The following is a 16280-nucleotide window of genomic DNA, read 5'->3' as shown; positions in this document are numbered from 1 at the left end:
AGATTGGTTTTGTATATTTTGTATTATTTTCTCTATTCTTATTAGTAGCATTAGAAAAACATTGTTAATTTTTCCAACTCTCTTCTCTCTGTCCTTCCTTCCCTCCCGATCGCCTGTGCTGAGTGGGAAAGGGGAAGAGGGAGGGGCAAAAAGGGGGAAGTGGGGGCGAGAGGAGGTTAACAATACATCTGCCAGGGTTTTATTGTCACCCTGCAATCTAAACCCTCGACAGAAATGCAAGTTGGCACTTCGATATCTACGATCTGAAATGTCTTGATTAGGAAAGGGGCAACGGGATCGCTGGGCAGTGAATAAATGAAATACAGGGAGTGAGTACAGCAGGTTTTATTTGGAGGCAGCGCACGTTAAAGTACTGCACAAAGGCCAATGAGATCCAGTCCGTTCAAATCAGCGCATCACACCTCCCGCAGCTTGTAGAATGACGTGCCGCTCTCCCTGCTCTGTCCCTACCTTGCTGCATTCCTGCTGGAGCAAGAAGTTCTGCTTTTGTAAGTCGACGTTCTTCTCCCGTTCGTATCTCAGCTCCCTCTCGGCCGAGCTGCACAAGTTCTGGACGCGCCGCAAGTCCTGGCGCAGCTGCTGCATTCTGTCCTCCTGCTGCTGGAACCTCTCGTCTGACAGACTCTGCGGGGACAGCAAAACGACCCGGGTTACAGGGAAATTAACCGCAAGGAAAGACGAAGATCAGTAATTAAGAAAGGTAGAGGCTGGCCAGTAGGATCGAAGGGCGTTTAAGTAGGAAATGGATAAAAGCAGGCAGCAGTTCATCTGCCCCCACACCGCGTCCTGCTCCTGCCCTGTCCATCCCGCCAGAGAAGCCGACACAGCTCTTGAGGCTGAGGAAGAAGATGCAACAACCTGGATGAAGGAACAAACCCCTGTTAAAACTGACCTGTCCAACCACAGCAAAACCACCCTGGCTGCTCGTGACTCCTGTGCCACCGTCTCGCTGAGGCACCCAAGGGTGGCACCTCCAGCCCGGCGGCGGCGGGACGGAGTGAGTCCTGGACACGGCACAGAACGGACGCGCTGGCGCAGCCCAACAGCAGCCGGGGCAGCAGGAGCTGGTCACCAACGGCCTGTGGTGGCTTCCAGAAAACAACTGAGCTCCGTGTTATCTCAATGCGAACGTTTGACTGAGGTTCACAGAGATTTTGGACCCCAATCTGCCCAAGGCGGGTTTTTTCCCCGCATCCAGGTGTGTGAAGCCTCCACGTAGGTGCCCATGACGTCCCAAACATCTCTGCAGCTCGAAGCTACAAATCAGGAGCTTCTCATGTTTGACGTATCAAAATGCTTCTTCCCAGCATCACCTCCAGCCACCTGTCGATCTGCATTCCCGCCTCAGCCTCTGCTCTCGGGAGCAGGTGAAATGCGCTGAAGATCGAGCTTCCCTTCCCAGATCAATCCTCAGCTGAATTCCCAAGCTGGGATGCAGCGCTGTGGGATCTGGCAATGCCATTTGTCCTCCAGATCAGTTCAGCTTTGTGTTTTGTCCTCGAAATCAGTTCAGTTTTGTGGTTATTTCCCCCACCTGCTTCTATCGGGATCCTTTTCATCGTCCGCTCTACAACCCATACCTTGCTGATAGACATTTGTATCTGCTCTAACCGCGCGGATTTGCCTCCTCTTGCTATCAGCACGACTCTCATCCTCTCCTCTCCTCTTCTCTCCTCTCCTCTTCTCTCCACTCCTCTCCTCTCCACCCCGTCTCCTCTCTTCTCTTCCAAACTCTTGTATATTATCTTTGATCCTCCTCAGACTCCCTGTCCCAGGTACATCCATCATTTCTTCCCCCTCTGGCAGTTGTAGCTGCTCTTCCCTTTCTTTCTTATATCCCATGGTAAGAAAGGTGAACAAATTGTATTTTGAAGACAGCTAAACCCGGTGACAAACAGGACTTCAGTTTATCCAAGTTCCCACTACGTCCAAAAACACAAGGGAAGGAAACGGCCTCAAGTTGCGCCAGGGGAGGTTGAGGTTGGATGTGGGGAACAATTTCTTCCCCAAAGGGCTGTGGGGCATTGGAACAGGCTGCCCAGGGCAGTGCTGGAGTCACCATCCCTGGAGGGCTGGACAGACAGACATGAGGTTCTCAGGACATGGGGCAGCGCCAGGGGTGGGGAACAGTTGGACTCGATGATCCTGAGGGGCTTTTCCAACCAAACCGATTCTATGAAGTTATGACATTCATACTTTCCAAACACGTCCCTCAATGAAACCAGGCAGCCTCATCTCCCCACTGCGCTGCTGGTTTCCAGGCTGCTTTGATTAGGTTTCGCCATTAAATCAGTGAAAAAAAAGCACAGTGCCGATGGCAAAGCTGCCCGTACCTGTTTAACGCTCCCATCTAAACTGCCTGCAGGGCTCTGCGACACGAGAAACCTGTTTTCTCTCTGCTCCGTGCCTTGATCCATTCTCCAAGTCTCCTCTCTGCCGCCCGGCTCCCGGGTAGTCAGGACATCGTGTTTTAGCCGGGCAATCTCCTCCAGTAACAACCGTTTCTCTTCATTGCTCTCTTTTAGCTGCTTTTCTAGCTCCTCCCTCTTCTTGTTGCTTTCCAGTAATTCAGAACTTGAAGGAGAAATAGTAAAGGAGAGAGATAACTACACATATCCAAGGGAAACCACCGAAGTCCAGTGAAATGCTCAAGGCAACGCTCAAGTGTCTTGGGAGGCTCCAAAGGGGATTTAATCCTGAGTCTAGCAGTTCTGGGCAAGGGTCATTCTCTCCTGGACACTGACCCATAAAACCACGTGTCCAAAGGGCCAGCTTGTGCTTATTCATGAGCAGGTGAAGCTCTGCTGAAGGAAACGCTCACATGGGGCCCGAGAGCTGCTCTGCGCCCAAAAGCATTCGCTGTACGTAAGTACAGGCTCAGGTCTGACTTATCTAAACCCAAACTATACACCTCTATAAGCTAACCTACCCGTCTTACCCTGGTTTGGCTTTATTCATAGCCCGGTAACTGAGCTGACTGCAACTCGACTGGATTTAATCCAGGCTTTTCCTTACGGAGAGCCTGAGCGCGGGTGCTCCAGCTCCAAATGTGAATTGACCTACCAAAAAAGGGGAGTCGGGGTCCCGCAAGAGCTTTATTTACACCCCGACCCCACTGACACCCGACAACCGAAACCCTCGGCAGGACGCGTGTCAGCAGCCGCCCCCAGGGGGCCCGGGCCCACAGCGGGACATTTTTGGGACCGTTTTAGCCCAAAAGCTCGGAGCGAAACAGCCTCCCCCCTTAGGACAGATCTCGGTTGTGCCTTCAGAATCTGGAACAGCGGCAGGTCAAACAAAAGGTTTCCTGCTGACCAATCGTGATAACACTGAAGGAAATGCTTATTGACCAAAACCTCTACAGAGAGACGATGACCCGATAATGAAGCCACGAAGCCGCTGTGCCCATTATTGCCACAAGCAGCACTACGGGGATCTTTAAAAGACTTAAAAAAATAAGTCAGCAAAGATAAGGAGCAGAAAGTACCACAGGCCTCGTTCAGGTTTACCAGAGCAGTTCTTGTTCATGCCTCAAGTGTTTGATCTGTTCTTCCAAAACCACGGCTTTAGCCATCTGCTCTTCACGCGTCCTCTCCTCTACACACACATCTTCGTGTTTCTGCTCCAGTTCGTTAACCTGTTCGTTTTCCTGGAGGTCAGAGACCTGTAAGGTCAGAAAACACCACGGCTTTGATTTTCCTTTGGTCTCATGGAAACCTTTTGAGCCGTCTACGCAATCCGGGGCCTCCAGCGAGACACGGCTTGTGATCCTGCAGCTAAATTACTGGAGCTCTTCACCCTTCAAGATTCACGTGCGAGTCCTTTTTTCCCGCATGGGAAGCAGCCGCGTGTAAACCATCATCAAATCCCATTCCTTTATTTGATTCCATCCTTCTGGTGCCCATCTGTAGTTCTCAGGGATTTCTGTACCATATTTCACTACAAAACCAGCAACTCTTGGAAAAAATGGGAAGACTATGAGGTCTATAACCAGCTGTCTCACACGGAGCATCCTCCACCCAAGGCAGCTTTAGTGGGGCTGCTCCCCACTCTCAACATCACCTAATGCCTTAAACACCTGGAAACAGACCCAAAACCTGCGTCATGGAGACAAGATGCCAAGAAAATAAAAGGGGCAAGAAAGGAAGGCACGAGGAACCCAAACCCTTCCAAGAAAAATGCTATTAAGCCCACTAAATGTCTTTTATTCCTAAACCTTTTTAATCAGTAGCTCCGCCTGAGTTTATGTTAGTGCTAATATTTCAATTCCGGGTGTTCTTATCTACCCCAGATGAATTTGTATTTGAGCAACACACACTAGCAGCAGAACAACAGGGATCTCTCTACTTTTCTCGCCTCTGGATCTAACGAAGCGTTATCTTTTTGTAGCTTCTCATGGGATACATTAATGAGATCCCCGCTTGCTGATGTGCTCTGGAGACTCGGCAGGTTATCACAACGGTTTGTGAAGTCGGCTTTTGAGTCAGGCGATGCCTGGTGAGGAAACAGGAGCTCCGGGATGTAATATACCATTAACTACAAGCTCTGGAAGATCTTTCTCCTCTCAAATGTCCAAAAAGCTCATAAAGGCAAGAAGAGCATTCCAAACAAGCGTAAAGAGCAATTTGCATGGCATCAGTTTGTAGCACAGTGTTATAATTTACAAGAACAATACTGTTTGATTTACTCGTATGTGTTGGACGTCGCGACAAACACAACACTGAACAGCCTCAGAGCTTGACCTCCACACGCGTATCACCCACCAGAACCTAATGATTTAATGCCAAGGGAACTTGACCTCCACACACGTATCACCCACCAGAACCCAATGATTTAATGCCAAGGGAACTTGACCTCCACACACGTATCACCCACCAGAACCCAATGATTTAATGTCAATGGAACTTCCAGCACTTTTGGTAAACGATTCGTCCCAGTCCGGCTGCTCCAGCAAAAGGGAACGAGCCCATTTGTGAAGCTGGGAACCCCAAACACACGCAGGCTCCTCTATTGTATAACAAAGACTCTTAACAGGCCACTGCGTCGTGCCTCAGGATCCCTTTGATGGAAGAACCGTCCTCTCCTTCGGCCAAACCAACTGCATTACAACCAAACCGCCAGGGCCGTGTGGTTTTGATTAGAAGGTCCCTGGATTACGAGTAGATTGAATTACTGGGATGCAGAGTTTAAAGAATGACTTTGCCCATTCTTCCCATCGGTGCCTAAATCAGATAATCCCTTTGCACGTGTCACAGACTGACCCGGTCCCTTCCCAAACCGCTCCTTAGCAAGGCCTGCGCTGCGTCCCCGGCTCTCACGATGTTGTCCGGGTCCTGTCCTCTAGGTGCCACTGTTCTCCCAGCCAGACTCTGGTCTGTGTGCTCAGGACTTTCATTGTTCTTTACTTACGTTGGAGGAAATGACACGACTCAGAGCCTGTTTAAGGCCTTTCAGAGCGCTAAAAAAGGGGTTTTGTAACAGATGCAAACCCTGCTCCTTTGCCAGTCGTGCTCAGGTCTCCTACCTGCGCCACCCAGGCTGGAGAACTGGAGCTCTCCTACATTTTTAGCCTCATTTTCAGCCCCTCTCCTGCTCCTGCCCTTGTACAATTTTGTTGGCATCACATGCTCTGTCCTCTACGGCCCCACCAGGAGACGAGCACCAGCAACTCTCCCAGCAGAGATAAACCCACCAAAAGTGATAAACCCACCATGAGTCCTCCTAATTTACTTCAAGCAAAGTGTACTGAGGTCCTTCAGGCACATTAAAAGTCATGGAGACTCTGAGGTGTCACTCTGAGGTGTTCTGACTTCTCATCATGCCAGATTCTGGTTAAGAAAGAGACTGTTAATATTAAAAGGGACCCATGTTAAACAGATTGAGAATTAACCAGTCGATTGACCTCGGAAAAGCTGCTAATGGGGAACTGCGACGTTGCTCTGCAGGGAGGTCTTGGCTCACATCTACAAGCACCACGTCACAGTGTGACAGAGAGATGAGGGTGATGGCCACGGGCCTCATGGTGACAAATAACTCTGATTGAAGACCCAAATCCACTCTGCCCTCTAGAGAAGGAGCCTTTGGCTACAAATTTTGAATTACTGGTTTGTAATTAGATAATAAATTCCGAGGTTAAAGACGGTTCCATGAAAGCAGATGGATTTAAAACCATCTCCCAAAGAACATTTGGACTGGTTGGACTAGGGAAATGTGTCAAGTGAAGCCAAGCAATGCACTCAGCGGGCAGCTGGGGACGTTGGATGGAATCAAAGGGCATTGCTGCACGTACCTGGCTGCCCAACACCTTCTTCTCAGCCTTCAGATCTTCTCGTAACAGTTCAAGCTCAGATGCAAGTTGCTTTCTCCGTTCTCTCCGTTCCCCCAGTTGACTTCCCAACTTTTCTATCGTTTCTTGACAACTTTCCAGCATCTGGAACAAGCAAAATTAAGAGTCACTTCTACAGCATCATTTATTCTAGCAAAAGATAAACAAATTGCAGAAAGTGTGTCTTCTAGAACACAAGGATAGGAAAAAAGGTTCTCAGGATTGCCAGCAGGATTTCTGCACATCACACCCAGGGTTGGTTGGACATTTCTGAAAGGCTGGAGCCTCTACCTGCCCCAACACACCTTGGGAAGCTCCTCTCCCATGTGTCATAAGCTCCGTTTGGCTCATACATCTGGCAGATCCAACTGGCTGCCTGGCAGGTGACAAATCGACAGCAAATTCAGCCCAAAACCAGCTGGGAAACAGCGGCCTGGAGCACAAGTGTGATGGAGCGGCTGAGGGACCTGGGGGTTCAGCTGGAGAACAGGAGCTGAGGGGAGACCTTCTGATCTCTGAACTGCCTGAAAGGAGCTTGGAGCCAGGGGGGTCGGGCTCTGCTCCCCAGGAACAAGCGCCAGGAGCAGAGGAAACGGCCTCAAGTTGCGCCAGGGGAGGGTGAGGTTGGATGTGGGAACAATTTCTTCCCCAAAGGGCTGTGGGGCATTGGAACAGGCTGCCCAGGGCAGTGCTGGAGTCACTAGCCCTGGAAGGCTGGACAGACGGACATGAGGTTCTCAGGACATGGGGCAGCACCAGGGGTGGGTCGTGGTTGGAGACTCGATCATCTTTTCCAACCAGAATTAATTCTGTGACTCTGTAAACCCTTCACCCTCAATAAGCTCCACAGCGCTGAAGGCAAAATGATCTCATAAGAGAGATGAGTTAGCAGGGAGGTAACATTGGTGCGTTCACTGCTTTCCCCCAGAGCACCCAAACGTGCTGCATCAGCTGATGGCTGCAAACTCTCAGAAGATGGTGACAAAGCGCATCCCCAGGAGATGTTCATTTAATATGTTTCTAAACAAAACTATTTAACTCCCAAGGAAAACACTCTTTATTTCCCAAGGAAAACCTCTTACCTCCTGCATCTCTTGTGCTCCAGCCGCTGCCTGCTCTTCCTCACTCATCTCACTTTTGTTCTTGGGCACTTCCAGCAACTCTGTTTCCAAACTTGTGATCTTAGCAAAGACAAACCACACGTTAAAATCAAAACAGTACTCACGATTAGTGCTAAATGCAGAATTACAACTAAATTGCGTCTTGTGCAGCTATCAGAGAATAAGCCCCACGTTTGGAAGCGAGGAGCTGGAGGGGACAGGGCCGGCTGCCAGCTCCCATCTTTCACCCCGCTGCTTCAGAAGGGGAACGTGTCACCCAAGGTCACGTCAGAGAAATGAAAAAAGGAGAGAAAAACAAAAAGAGAAGAGAAATGACCAGGTTGCGTGTTTAAAATTCAAGGCCTCTGCAAGCTGTGGGCAGACGCTGGACCCAGTCCCACCAGCACTCGTCCTGGTCTCTCCTGCCCAAAGGAGGTTGTCGCTCCCCCCTGCAATGAGGGACCCTCAGCGTCAGCCAGCGAAACGCCAACCTGCCAGCTTCTCCTGGCGCAAAAGAGCTTGTCTGGACAAGCACTCGCTCTGCGTTTGCACCATCCCCTTGCCAGGCAACTCGTGGGAATGATTATTAGTCCCGCGGTTTTAAAGGGCTGAAAAGAGCCTGTTGCAGCCCGGCTTGTCCTCCCCGTCACGGTTCCTTTTGCAAAACCCGAGTCTTGGCGCTGGCAGCCCCGCTCTGCCCCGCGGCCAGCATGGCGTCCTGCAGCCCGGCCTCTCAGCTCCTGATGCTCGGAATAAAGTCTGTGCTGCTTTTCTTATTTCTAAACCACCGAGTTGGCCTCCCCAGTGCCCGAGCTGGGACACTGGAAGGAGATGAAGCGGCCAGTGAGGCCAATGGGACCTGGGGTGTGTGAGGAACAGTGTGAGCAGCAGGTCAGGGAGGTTGTTCCTCCCCCTCTGCTCTGCCCTGGGGAGGCCCCATCTGCACAACTGGGGCCAGGCCTGGGCTCCCCAGTTTCAGAAGGACAAGGAATTACTGGAGAGAGTCCAGCGAGAGCTACAGAGATGCTGAGGGCTCTGGAGCATCTTTGTGATGAGGAGACACTGAGAGAGCTGGGGCTGTTGAGCTGGAGAAGAGAAGCTGAGAGGGGTCTGATCAATGGATCAATATCTCAGGGTGGGTGTCAGAGGATGGACCAGACTCTGTTCAGTGGTGCCCAGCGCCAGGGTGAGGGGCAACGGGCACAGACTGAAGCACAGGAGGCTCCATCTGGACATGAGCAGAAACTTGTTTGCTGGGAGGTGCCAGAGCCTGGCCCAGGCTGCCCAGAGCGGGTGTGGAGTCTCCTGCTCTGAGACATTCAAACCCCCTGGGATCCTGTGTGATCTGCTCTGTGACCTGCGCTGGCAGGGCTGGGCTGGGGATCTGCAGAGCTCCTGCAGCCCAACAGCCTGGGCTCCTGTGCAGAGGGAATCCAGCTTCATCCACACGCAGCACACACGGCACCACACGAGCCGCATCCATCGCTCTGCTCGTACAGACGAGCGTCTGCTGAAGCACAGAAGGTGTTTGACACCTTTCCCACCCTCCTTCGCACTTAATCAACAATCGCTTCCCATTCCTTTCCAAAGGGCAGCCCGAGCTGAGCCAAGTCTGCCAAGCCCAGGCCATTTAAAGTGGTTACAAAACCGCACGTCAAAGATCAGGAGCTTTAGTTTCTGTGACAGGCGTCAGGCACAACACAGCCCCTGAGGTTCCCAGCAGGGAACAGCCTCTAACACCGAGGAAAGCTGCTGTGATGCTGTTTTAAGACAGATTGTGTTACCCAGCCTCAGTGTTAAACACAAATCGGTGGCGTGAAACACCCAGGCCTCTTACAGAAGAGCCAGAGGGCAACAAACTCCTCTTGCATGACGGTAATTTGGGGTCCGACAGGACATTAGAGCTGTGGAAGGGATCTCGGAAGCACAACAAACCTCCTCGTCTCACCCCCAGCCAACCTTTGGTCATTAAGTTGAGACCCAGCTATGCACTTCCATCACTTTGCTTATTTTCCCTCCAAGCCACTAACTTCTAAGCATTCAAATTGCGCCCGTATGTCCCGTGCCAACGGCAGAACAATACTCACATTGTCTCCTGGCGTCCCGGTTCTGAGTCAGTGGCCTCATCAGCCGGGGTTTTTGTCCGTGTGCCAAAGCAGAACCGAATTCCAAGTCCCTCTCCCACGGGGCAGCCTGGCAAACGCCCAGCAGCGCCGCTTCCCCCGGGCCCCAGCGCCCCCGCCCCCGCACGCTCCTTCCCGCGCCACCTCCACGGCACCCAAACCGCCCCGGAGATGCGGGGTGCGGCTCTGCACCCCCCGCTCTGAGCCGGTGCTGGTACAACCAAGGGTTAACCCACCTCCTCCTCCACCCCGCGATCTGCCTGTCTCTCCTGTCTCTCCTGTCTGCCCCTTTCCTGCCTCTTCTGCAGCGGCAGCGCTGCCAAGCTCATGCCAGGCAAGCGCCCCACGTCTCCCCGGCTACTCGCTGCCCCCCTCCTCGTTCCCAGGGATCAGTTTAACACCGCGCCGAGCGAAGAAGGGATTTCTCCAAGCTGGAAACGCATCCTGTTTGATTTGTGGAGGGTTGTGTTTATTCTGCTTTGGTGAGAAAGTGGGAAACGTTTTAGTGTGTGTTGAACAAACCCTGACCTAAACAAAAGCACCGTGGTGCTGGACAGACCCTTTGCCATCCCCATCACAGAGCCCGCCCCTGGCTCCTCAGCTACCCCCTCAGGAACGCGATGTCTGCTGGCGTTCTCCATTTAGATATTTGAACGTGTCTCTGGGCTGTTTCGCTGTATTTAGAGACTTTTCCCTCACAGCTGGAGGCTACTGACAAGTAACTCATCTTTTGTTCCTGGCTACTTCAGCGTCCACGTGGGAGACGCCTTCACACTGGTGTTATCTCCTCCACCGTGTCTGAACACAACAGCGAGCGCACGGATGTGTCCCAGCACCGCTCACCACTGACAGAACCGCCGTGTGCCCTCGCTTCTCACCGCAGGAACCCAAGGGCCTCGCGGCCCGGTCGTGCTGCCCGGCAATGCAGGACTGCGATCGCCACAGAGAGCACTCGTAACCGTGACAGGGAGAGGGCAAGGCAGCCCAAGGGAGGAACAGATGTGGCCAGGCAGCAGGGCTCGAATCATAGAACCATTTTGGTTGGAAGAGACCCTCAGGATCATAGAGTCCAACCATAACCCACCCCAGCACTGCCCCATGTCCTGAGAACCTCATGTCCGTCTGTCCAGCCCTCCAGGGATGGTGACTCCAGCACTGCCCTGGGCAGCCTGTTCCAATGCCCCACAGCCCTTTGGGGAAGAAATTGTTCCTAAATCCAACCTCAACCTCCCCTGGCGCAACTTGAGGCCGTTTCCTCTCGTCTTATCACTTGCTACTTGGGAGAAGAGACCAACACCCTCAGATGACCTTTCTGGGGAAAAACCCACCTACCCATGTAGCAAGATCAACTCCTGGCTCCTCTGCTCTCCCTGGTGATCAGTTCTCCAGCTGCCCTGGCTGTGAGGGATCACGTACCAGGGAGCGATCCTGCAAACGGCATCTTTTCCTGGGGGCAAACAGCCACCAACAGGTCAGTAAGCGCAGATGCTCCTCACAGAACCACCTGTGAAGGATGGAGAGTCCACCCAGTACATCAAGGCTAAAGAGGCTGAAAAGGTTCAGCGACAACTTAATCTTGGCTCAAAGCGCGGATGGAGATGGCCCTGCAGGTGTTGCAAGGAGAGCTCTGATATTGCCGTGGTTTTGGTAAAGCAGATAATCAACGTGGTGCTTCGACTTTGCCACTTCCCAGAGGTTCCCTATGACATGCCAATGAGTACAAATAGCAAAGACTTTCTACCGACCTCCTGAAGTCAAAGGATGATCTGAGTGGATTTATCCTATTAATAGGAAAAGATCCAGGTCAGTCTGGGATGAGGGTGCCCAAAACCAAGTAGGACACGGGTTAGGAAGAGACTGGCGCGGTCACATCTTGATCTGGATTGCGAGGAGCTTCTCCAGACAGACCAGTTTATGATGGCTCTTCAAACAGATGTGTCCAGCTGTGCCCACCCCACTCAGCAGCAGATGCTGCACCATGACAGAGCACATCATGAGACTCCCTGTCCCCTCAAATTCCATATTTTCAGCAGGGATGTCCCCAGATCCTGGTTCCCCACACCCTGAAGTGCCTCCGTGTTGGACACACAGGTCTCCAAGATGTTGGGGAAAAGCCACAAGTGCACCTTTTGTCACCGGCATGGTTAACTGGTGACCTTTCCTGGGATCATGGAGCATCAGTGCCCCACACTGACCATTTGCACATTGGACGGGTCTGGAGAGGAGTTATGGATTCAAGTCAAAGCCTGGACTTCTGTCACGGGTGCCAGGTTAAGGGACAACTCGTGAGCTTCAGGAAAAGCTCCTGCCCCTCTGCTGAGCCACAGGAGGACTTGGGGCTTCCTGGAACTTGCTCTTCAGTAGGAACCACAGGCGGAGGAAACAACCATAGAATCATTTTGGTTGGAAAAGACCTTTAAGATGATCAAGTCCAACTGTTCCACCACCCCAGCACTGCCCCATGTCCTGAGAACCTCATGTCCGTCTGTCCAACCCTCCAGGGATGGTGACTCCAGCACTGGCCTGGGCAGCCTGTTCCAATGCCCCACAGCCCTTTGGGGAAGAAATTGTTCCTAATGTCCAATCAAAACCTCCCCCAGCACACAGAATCACAAAAACGTTTTGCTTGGAAAAGGCCTTCGAGATCATCGAGTCCAACCGTTCACCTGACACAACGTGGAAAGGCAGTTCCTGCAGGAGAGCAACGCTGAAGCCCACCAGGAGCACTAATGCCACCTGGACAGCCTCTCAGGGGAAATAAGGAGCTCCTAAGCTACAAAAGCTCCAGAGAAAAAAGATGCAGCTTGAAAGAGAACCAAAAAAGGCTTTGCTTCAGCTCAGCCAAGAAGCCGAAGGTGCAGAGCCCACGGGTGTGGAAACGCTGCCTGGTCTCAGTCCTGCGGGTGCCGGAGGTAAGTTCACCGATCAGCTCTGCTGTCCCAAGCACCACGGAGCGGGGACAGGAGCTGGAAACGCCAATGCTGCTGTGACACCGGGTGGATCTGCACCTCCGAGCAAGCGCCATTTACTCACTGATGGAATTTTTTCCTTCTTTTCCCCCCTATTCTGCAACTGGCAGATTTTCCTAGTAGTATTTGTCATCAAAACAGCGTGCAGGTTTAGGTCAAACATCATTTTCTCCTACTAATCATTACACAGAGGGAAAAGCAGCTAGAATTAAACAAAACCAAACCGTATTTCCTCCATTCCTTACTTACTTTCCAGTGAAGTCCCTCCACCTCACTCTCCAGCTGTTCCTTCTCCTGCTTGGTCTGGATCTGCGTCTCTCCCGGAGCCGGCTGCAGCTCTTCACTGCGCCCAACCGAACCCTCGTGCTCCTGCTCCAGTTTCTGCAGCTTGTGAAGGAGCTGGGAGTTCCTGCCCTCGATGTTTTCAATCACCTCTCGGCACCTACGCACCAAAACGCAGCGTTACCGGGGCTGTGTGAAGCACAGACACACATCCAGACCTCTCACCGCCGCTGACGCCAACATGTTTTTCGCTATGGAATATTTCTGTCCCGCTGATTTTGAGTCTCGCAATCAGACAACCTGTGCCTGCTCGTATTTACGTGACGATTCATGGGAATTATTAGTGACAGGCTCTAATGATGAGGGTCCGAGGAGAGAAGTGGTCAGGGCACGAGGATGTTAAGGGCAGAGATGGTGGGAAATTCACCTGAATGAGGGAGGGGAACAGGTTTGGGCATTTGAAGAGAAAAAGGGTCAGAGGGAGGGGACAGACCTTTCCTCCTTGGGCCTGCCACAGGGGCAGCAGCTTCCTAAGCAGGGCCTGGGAGAAGGAAGCTTGGCCTTCCCTTAAAATCCCAGTTTACACATTTATAAATCTGAAAGTCAAGTGTTTTGGTACAGCAACCAAATCCAGAGAAATATTCCTAGCAACAAATCTGTTCTTAAAACAACATAAAGGGGGAGCGTCAGGAGGATGGAGCCAGGCTCTTCTGGTGACAACCAGGGACAGGACAAGGGGCAATGGGTGCAAACTGGAACACGGGAGGTTCCACTTAAATGGGAGAAGCAACTTGTTGGGGTGAGGGTGGCAGAGCCTGGCCCAGGCTGCCCAGGGGGTTGTGGAGTCTCCTTCTGTGCAGACATTCCAACCCGCCTGGACACCTTCCTGTGTAACCTCATCTGGGTGTTCCTGCTCCATGGGGGGATTGCACTGGATGGGCTTTCCAGGGCCCTTCAACCCCTGACACTCTGGGGTTCTGTGACTTTTGTCTGCAGAGAACCACAAAACCCCAAGCCTGTTCTTGCAGAACAGCAACAAACTGGCGAAAGTTCCAGAAAACAGCTTGAATTCTTGATACCAAAGGCTCCAGACCCACTCAGGACTCCATCACCTTCCAACTTTCTGGCTGAGGAGCAGAGGAACAAAGCTGGTACCCAAGAATATTCTAAAGAACCCAATCCATGCACTCTGCAAGACAGAATACCAGCAAGCAGAGCACCAGACATCCACCGGGGAAACACAACAGGCAAAGGATTTCTCTGTTTCTCACCTTTTATGGAGTGTTTCGCTGCTCTGGTATCGGTCTTCTTGATCCGAAACGTGGTCTCCTTCAACCCTCCCCTCATCCTTCGCGCCCTGTGACTGAAGAGGCAATGAAAAGTGAGTTCATAATGAAGAGCGAAAGCTTTGCACGATGTGATTCCAAAGCCACCCGAGTCGCGCATAAATGAACAGGAGAGCTAGAAAACGTGAGCGACATCTGCAGTAAAGAATTCACCGGCCACAGGAGCAAAATCCCCCAAGACCCATAATAAAACAAAGGTGCTAGTGGGTATTCGCTTACGCCAACAGACGTGCTCTACACACAGCATATTTGTCATGCCCAGCATAAATAATACATCCCGCTCGCAGAGGATGCACCCACACGTACACACAAGAACACAAGTGTTTCTGCACTACAAGTCGCGCGTCTTCATCTGTGCTGTGGGGCTGAAATGCAGAGTGGGGCCTGTTTGCTCAATTTGCAAACAAAAAGCTTTGTGAATACCTGCAGTGAGCACGCGGCGGCTTCTTCAGCCTGGGCTGGTGCAGGCAATGGCAGCGCTGGCTTCTCGCCCTTCTGGTACTCGCAGATCTCTTCCTTCAGCTGCTCAACCTGCAAAGGGAAAACATCCGCTTTTACTTTGAATATTCATTTTGCTGCCTTAGAGAATTAAGATTCCCCTCAAACTTAGAATGACAGAATCACTTTGGTTGGAAATGACCTTTAAGATGATCAAGTCCAACCATTCCCCACCCGTGTCCCTGCCCCATGTCCTGAGAACCTCGTGTCCGTCTGTCCAGCCCTCCAGGGATGGTGACTCCAGCACTGCCCTGGGCAGCCTGTTCCAATGCCCCACAGCCCTTTGGGGAAGAAATTGTTCCCACATCCAACCTCAACCTCCCCTGGCGCAACTTGAGGCCGTTTCCTCTGCTCCTGGCGCTTGTTCCTGGGGAGCAGAGCCCGACCCCCCTGGCTCCAAGCTCCTTTCAGGCAGTTCAGAGATCAGAAGGTCTCTCGTCAGCTCCCGTTCTCCTCGGTGCCATGACCAACCACCAGATGCAGCCGCAGCCGCACTCACCAGATCCAGGAAGGCTTTTCTCTCCAAGTCCAGCGTTTGGACCCGAGCTCGCAGCGCCAGGATCTCCTTGTCCAGTTTGCTGTTGTGCTCCATGGCCTCCCGCAGCTCAGCCCTGTCTGCACAGAGCACAACACACCAGTCACCAACCCCAGCCCTGACCCTGACCTGCACCAACCACGGAAAACGTTTCACCTCAAATATACAGCTACAGGTTCCACAAACAACTGGGGTAAGCTCCGAACAACCCAAACAGCCGTACTTCCTATGTTCACCGTGAAAATCAGTTTCTACAAGCAGAAACACAATCACAATGAACATACCAGTGTTGTGCAAGCATTCATATTTATGAAATGGCCAGCAGAGTAAAAATTATGGCTGTGGTAAACAACCTTCGAGCCGGAATCAATAAACACATGCAACCATTGCATGGCTTAATGCAGGCTATCCGGTACTCCAGGAGCAAGAAATAGGAAAACATGTTTATATGAGGAGCAAACTGACAGAAACAGGTCCGAGTACACCCCGAGTTCCTAATAAAAATTAGGGAGATAAGTTTTCCCTATGGAAACGGAGAGCAAAGATTTTTCCCTTCTCAGCTTAGCACTGGGCACAGGAAATTTCAGCTTAAATGTGACTTTTATTCAGGCCAAAATAGAAACATTCCTTCTTTCTTGGTCCAAATCTGGAATTAAAATAACCCACCACAACAAAAAACAAGCACCGCAACCCCAAGCCCTTGTTTCAAACATGGGTTTTGATATTGGATTTTCAGTCTTGTGATTTCAAATCAAAGGCAACGAACACCTCCTACTAAATGGGGTTTTGTTTAGCACCACAAAAAACCTCCATCAAATCCTGGATCTCCCCTGCTTGTGAACAGCATCACTTACCGCGCTCTGTGCGTTCGCTCAGCGCCTGCTCCCCGCTCTCAGGCGCTCGCGGGGCCGGACACGAGGCAAATCCTGCAAGAATAATAGAGAGAGTTTTGCTGTGGCCGCCCATTCGTACGCAACTCAACAACATTTTAATGCACACAATTCAAAATCTCTAATCACTGAAAACCCCGTAGTGGGATACAAACCAGCCACGAGCAATCTCCTTTCTCTTCAATGCAACC

At 51.7% G+C, this 16280-nt stretch overlaps 1 protein-coding gene across 1 annotated transcript in view; it reads right to left on the bottom strand.

Annotated features, from left to right (window-relative positions):
- Positions 1-16280, bottom strand: part of CCDC30 (coiled-coil domain containing 30) — a gene marked incomplete at both ends in the record, with an annotated part of 39216 nt that overhangs the window by 8976 nt on the left and 13960 nt on the right. Inside the window, 11 exons of the mRNA XM_080358792.1 lie at positions 472-645; positions 2355-2595; positions 3531-3685; positions 4369-4515; positions 6311-6451; positions 7429-7527; positions 12788-12980; positions 14092-14183; positions 14590-14697; positions 15164-15279; positions 16054-16125. Of these exons, the coding sequence (XP_080214918.1) occupies positions 472-645; positions 2355-2595; positions 3531-3685; positions 4369-4515; positions 6311-6451; positions 7429-7527; positions 12788-12980; positions 14092-14183; positions 14590-14697; positions 15164-15279; positions 16054-16125 (1538 nt within the window). The remainder of the gene's footprint in view (positions 1-471; positions 646-2354; positions 2596-3530; positions 3686-4368; positions 4516-6310; positions 6452-7428; positions 7528-12787; positions 12981-14091; positions 14184-14589; positions 14698-15163; positions 15280-16053; positions 16126-16280) is intronic.

Source organism: Nesoenas mayeri, assembly GCF_963082525.1.
Source record: "Nesoenas mayeri genome assembly, chromosome: 24".
Taxonomy (NCBI): Eukaryota; Metazoa; Chordata; class Aves; order Columbiformes; family Columbidae; genus Nesoenas; species Nesoenas mayeri.
The sequence above is the reverse complement of the archived record's forward strand: the minus strand, read 5'-3'. Positions and strand labels throughout refer to the sequence as shown.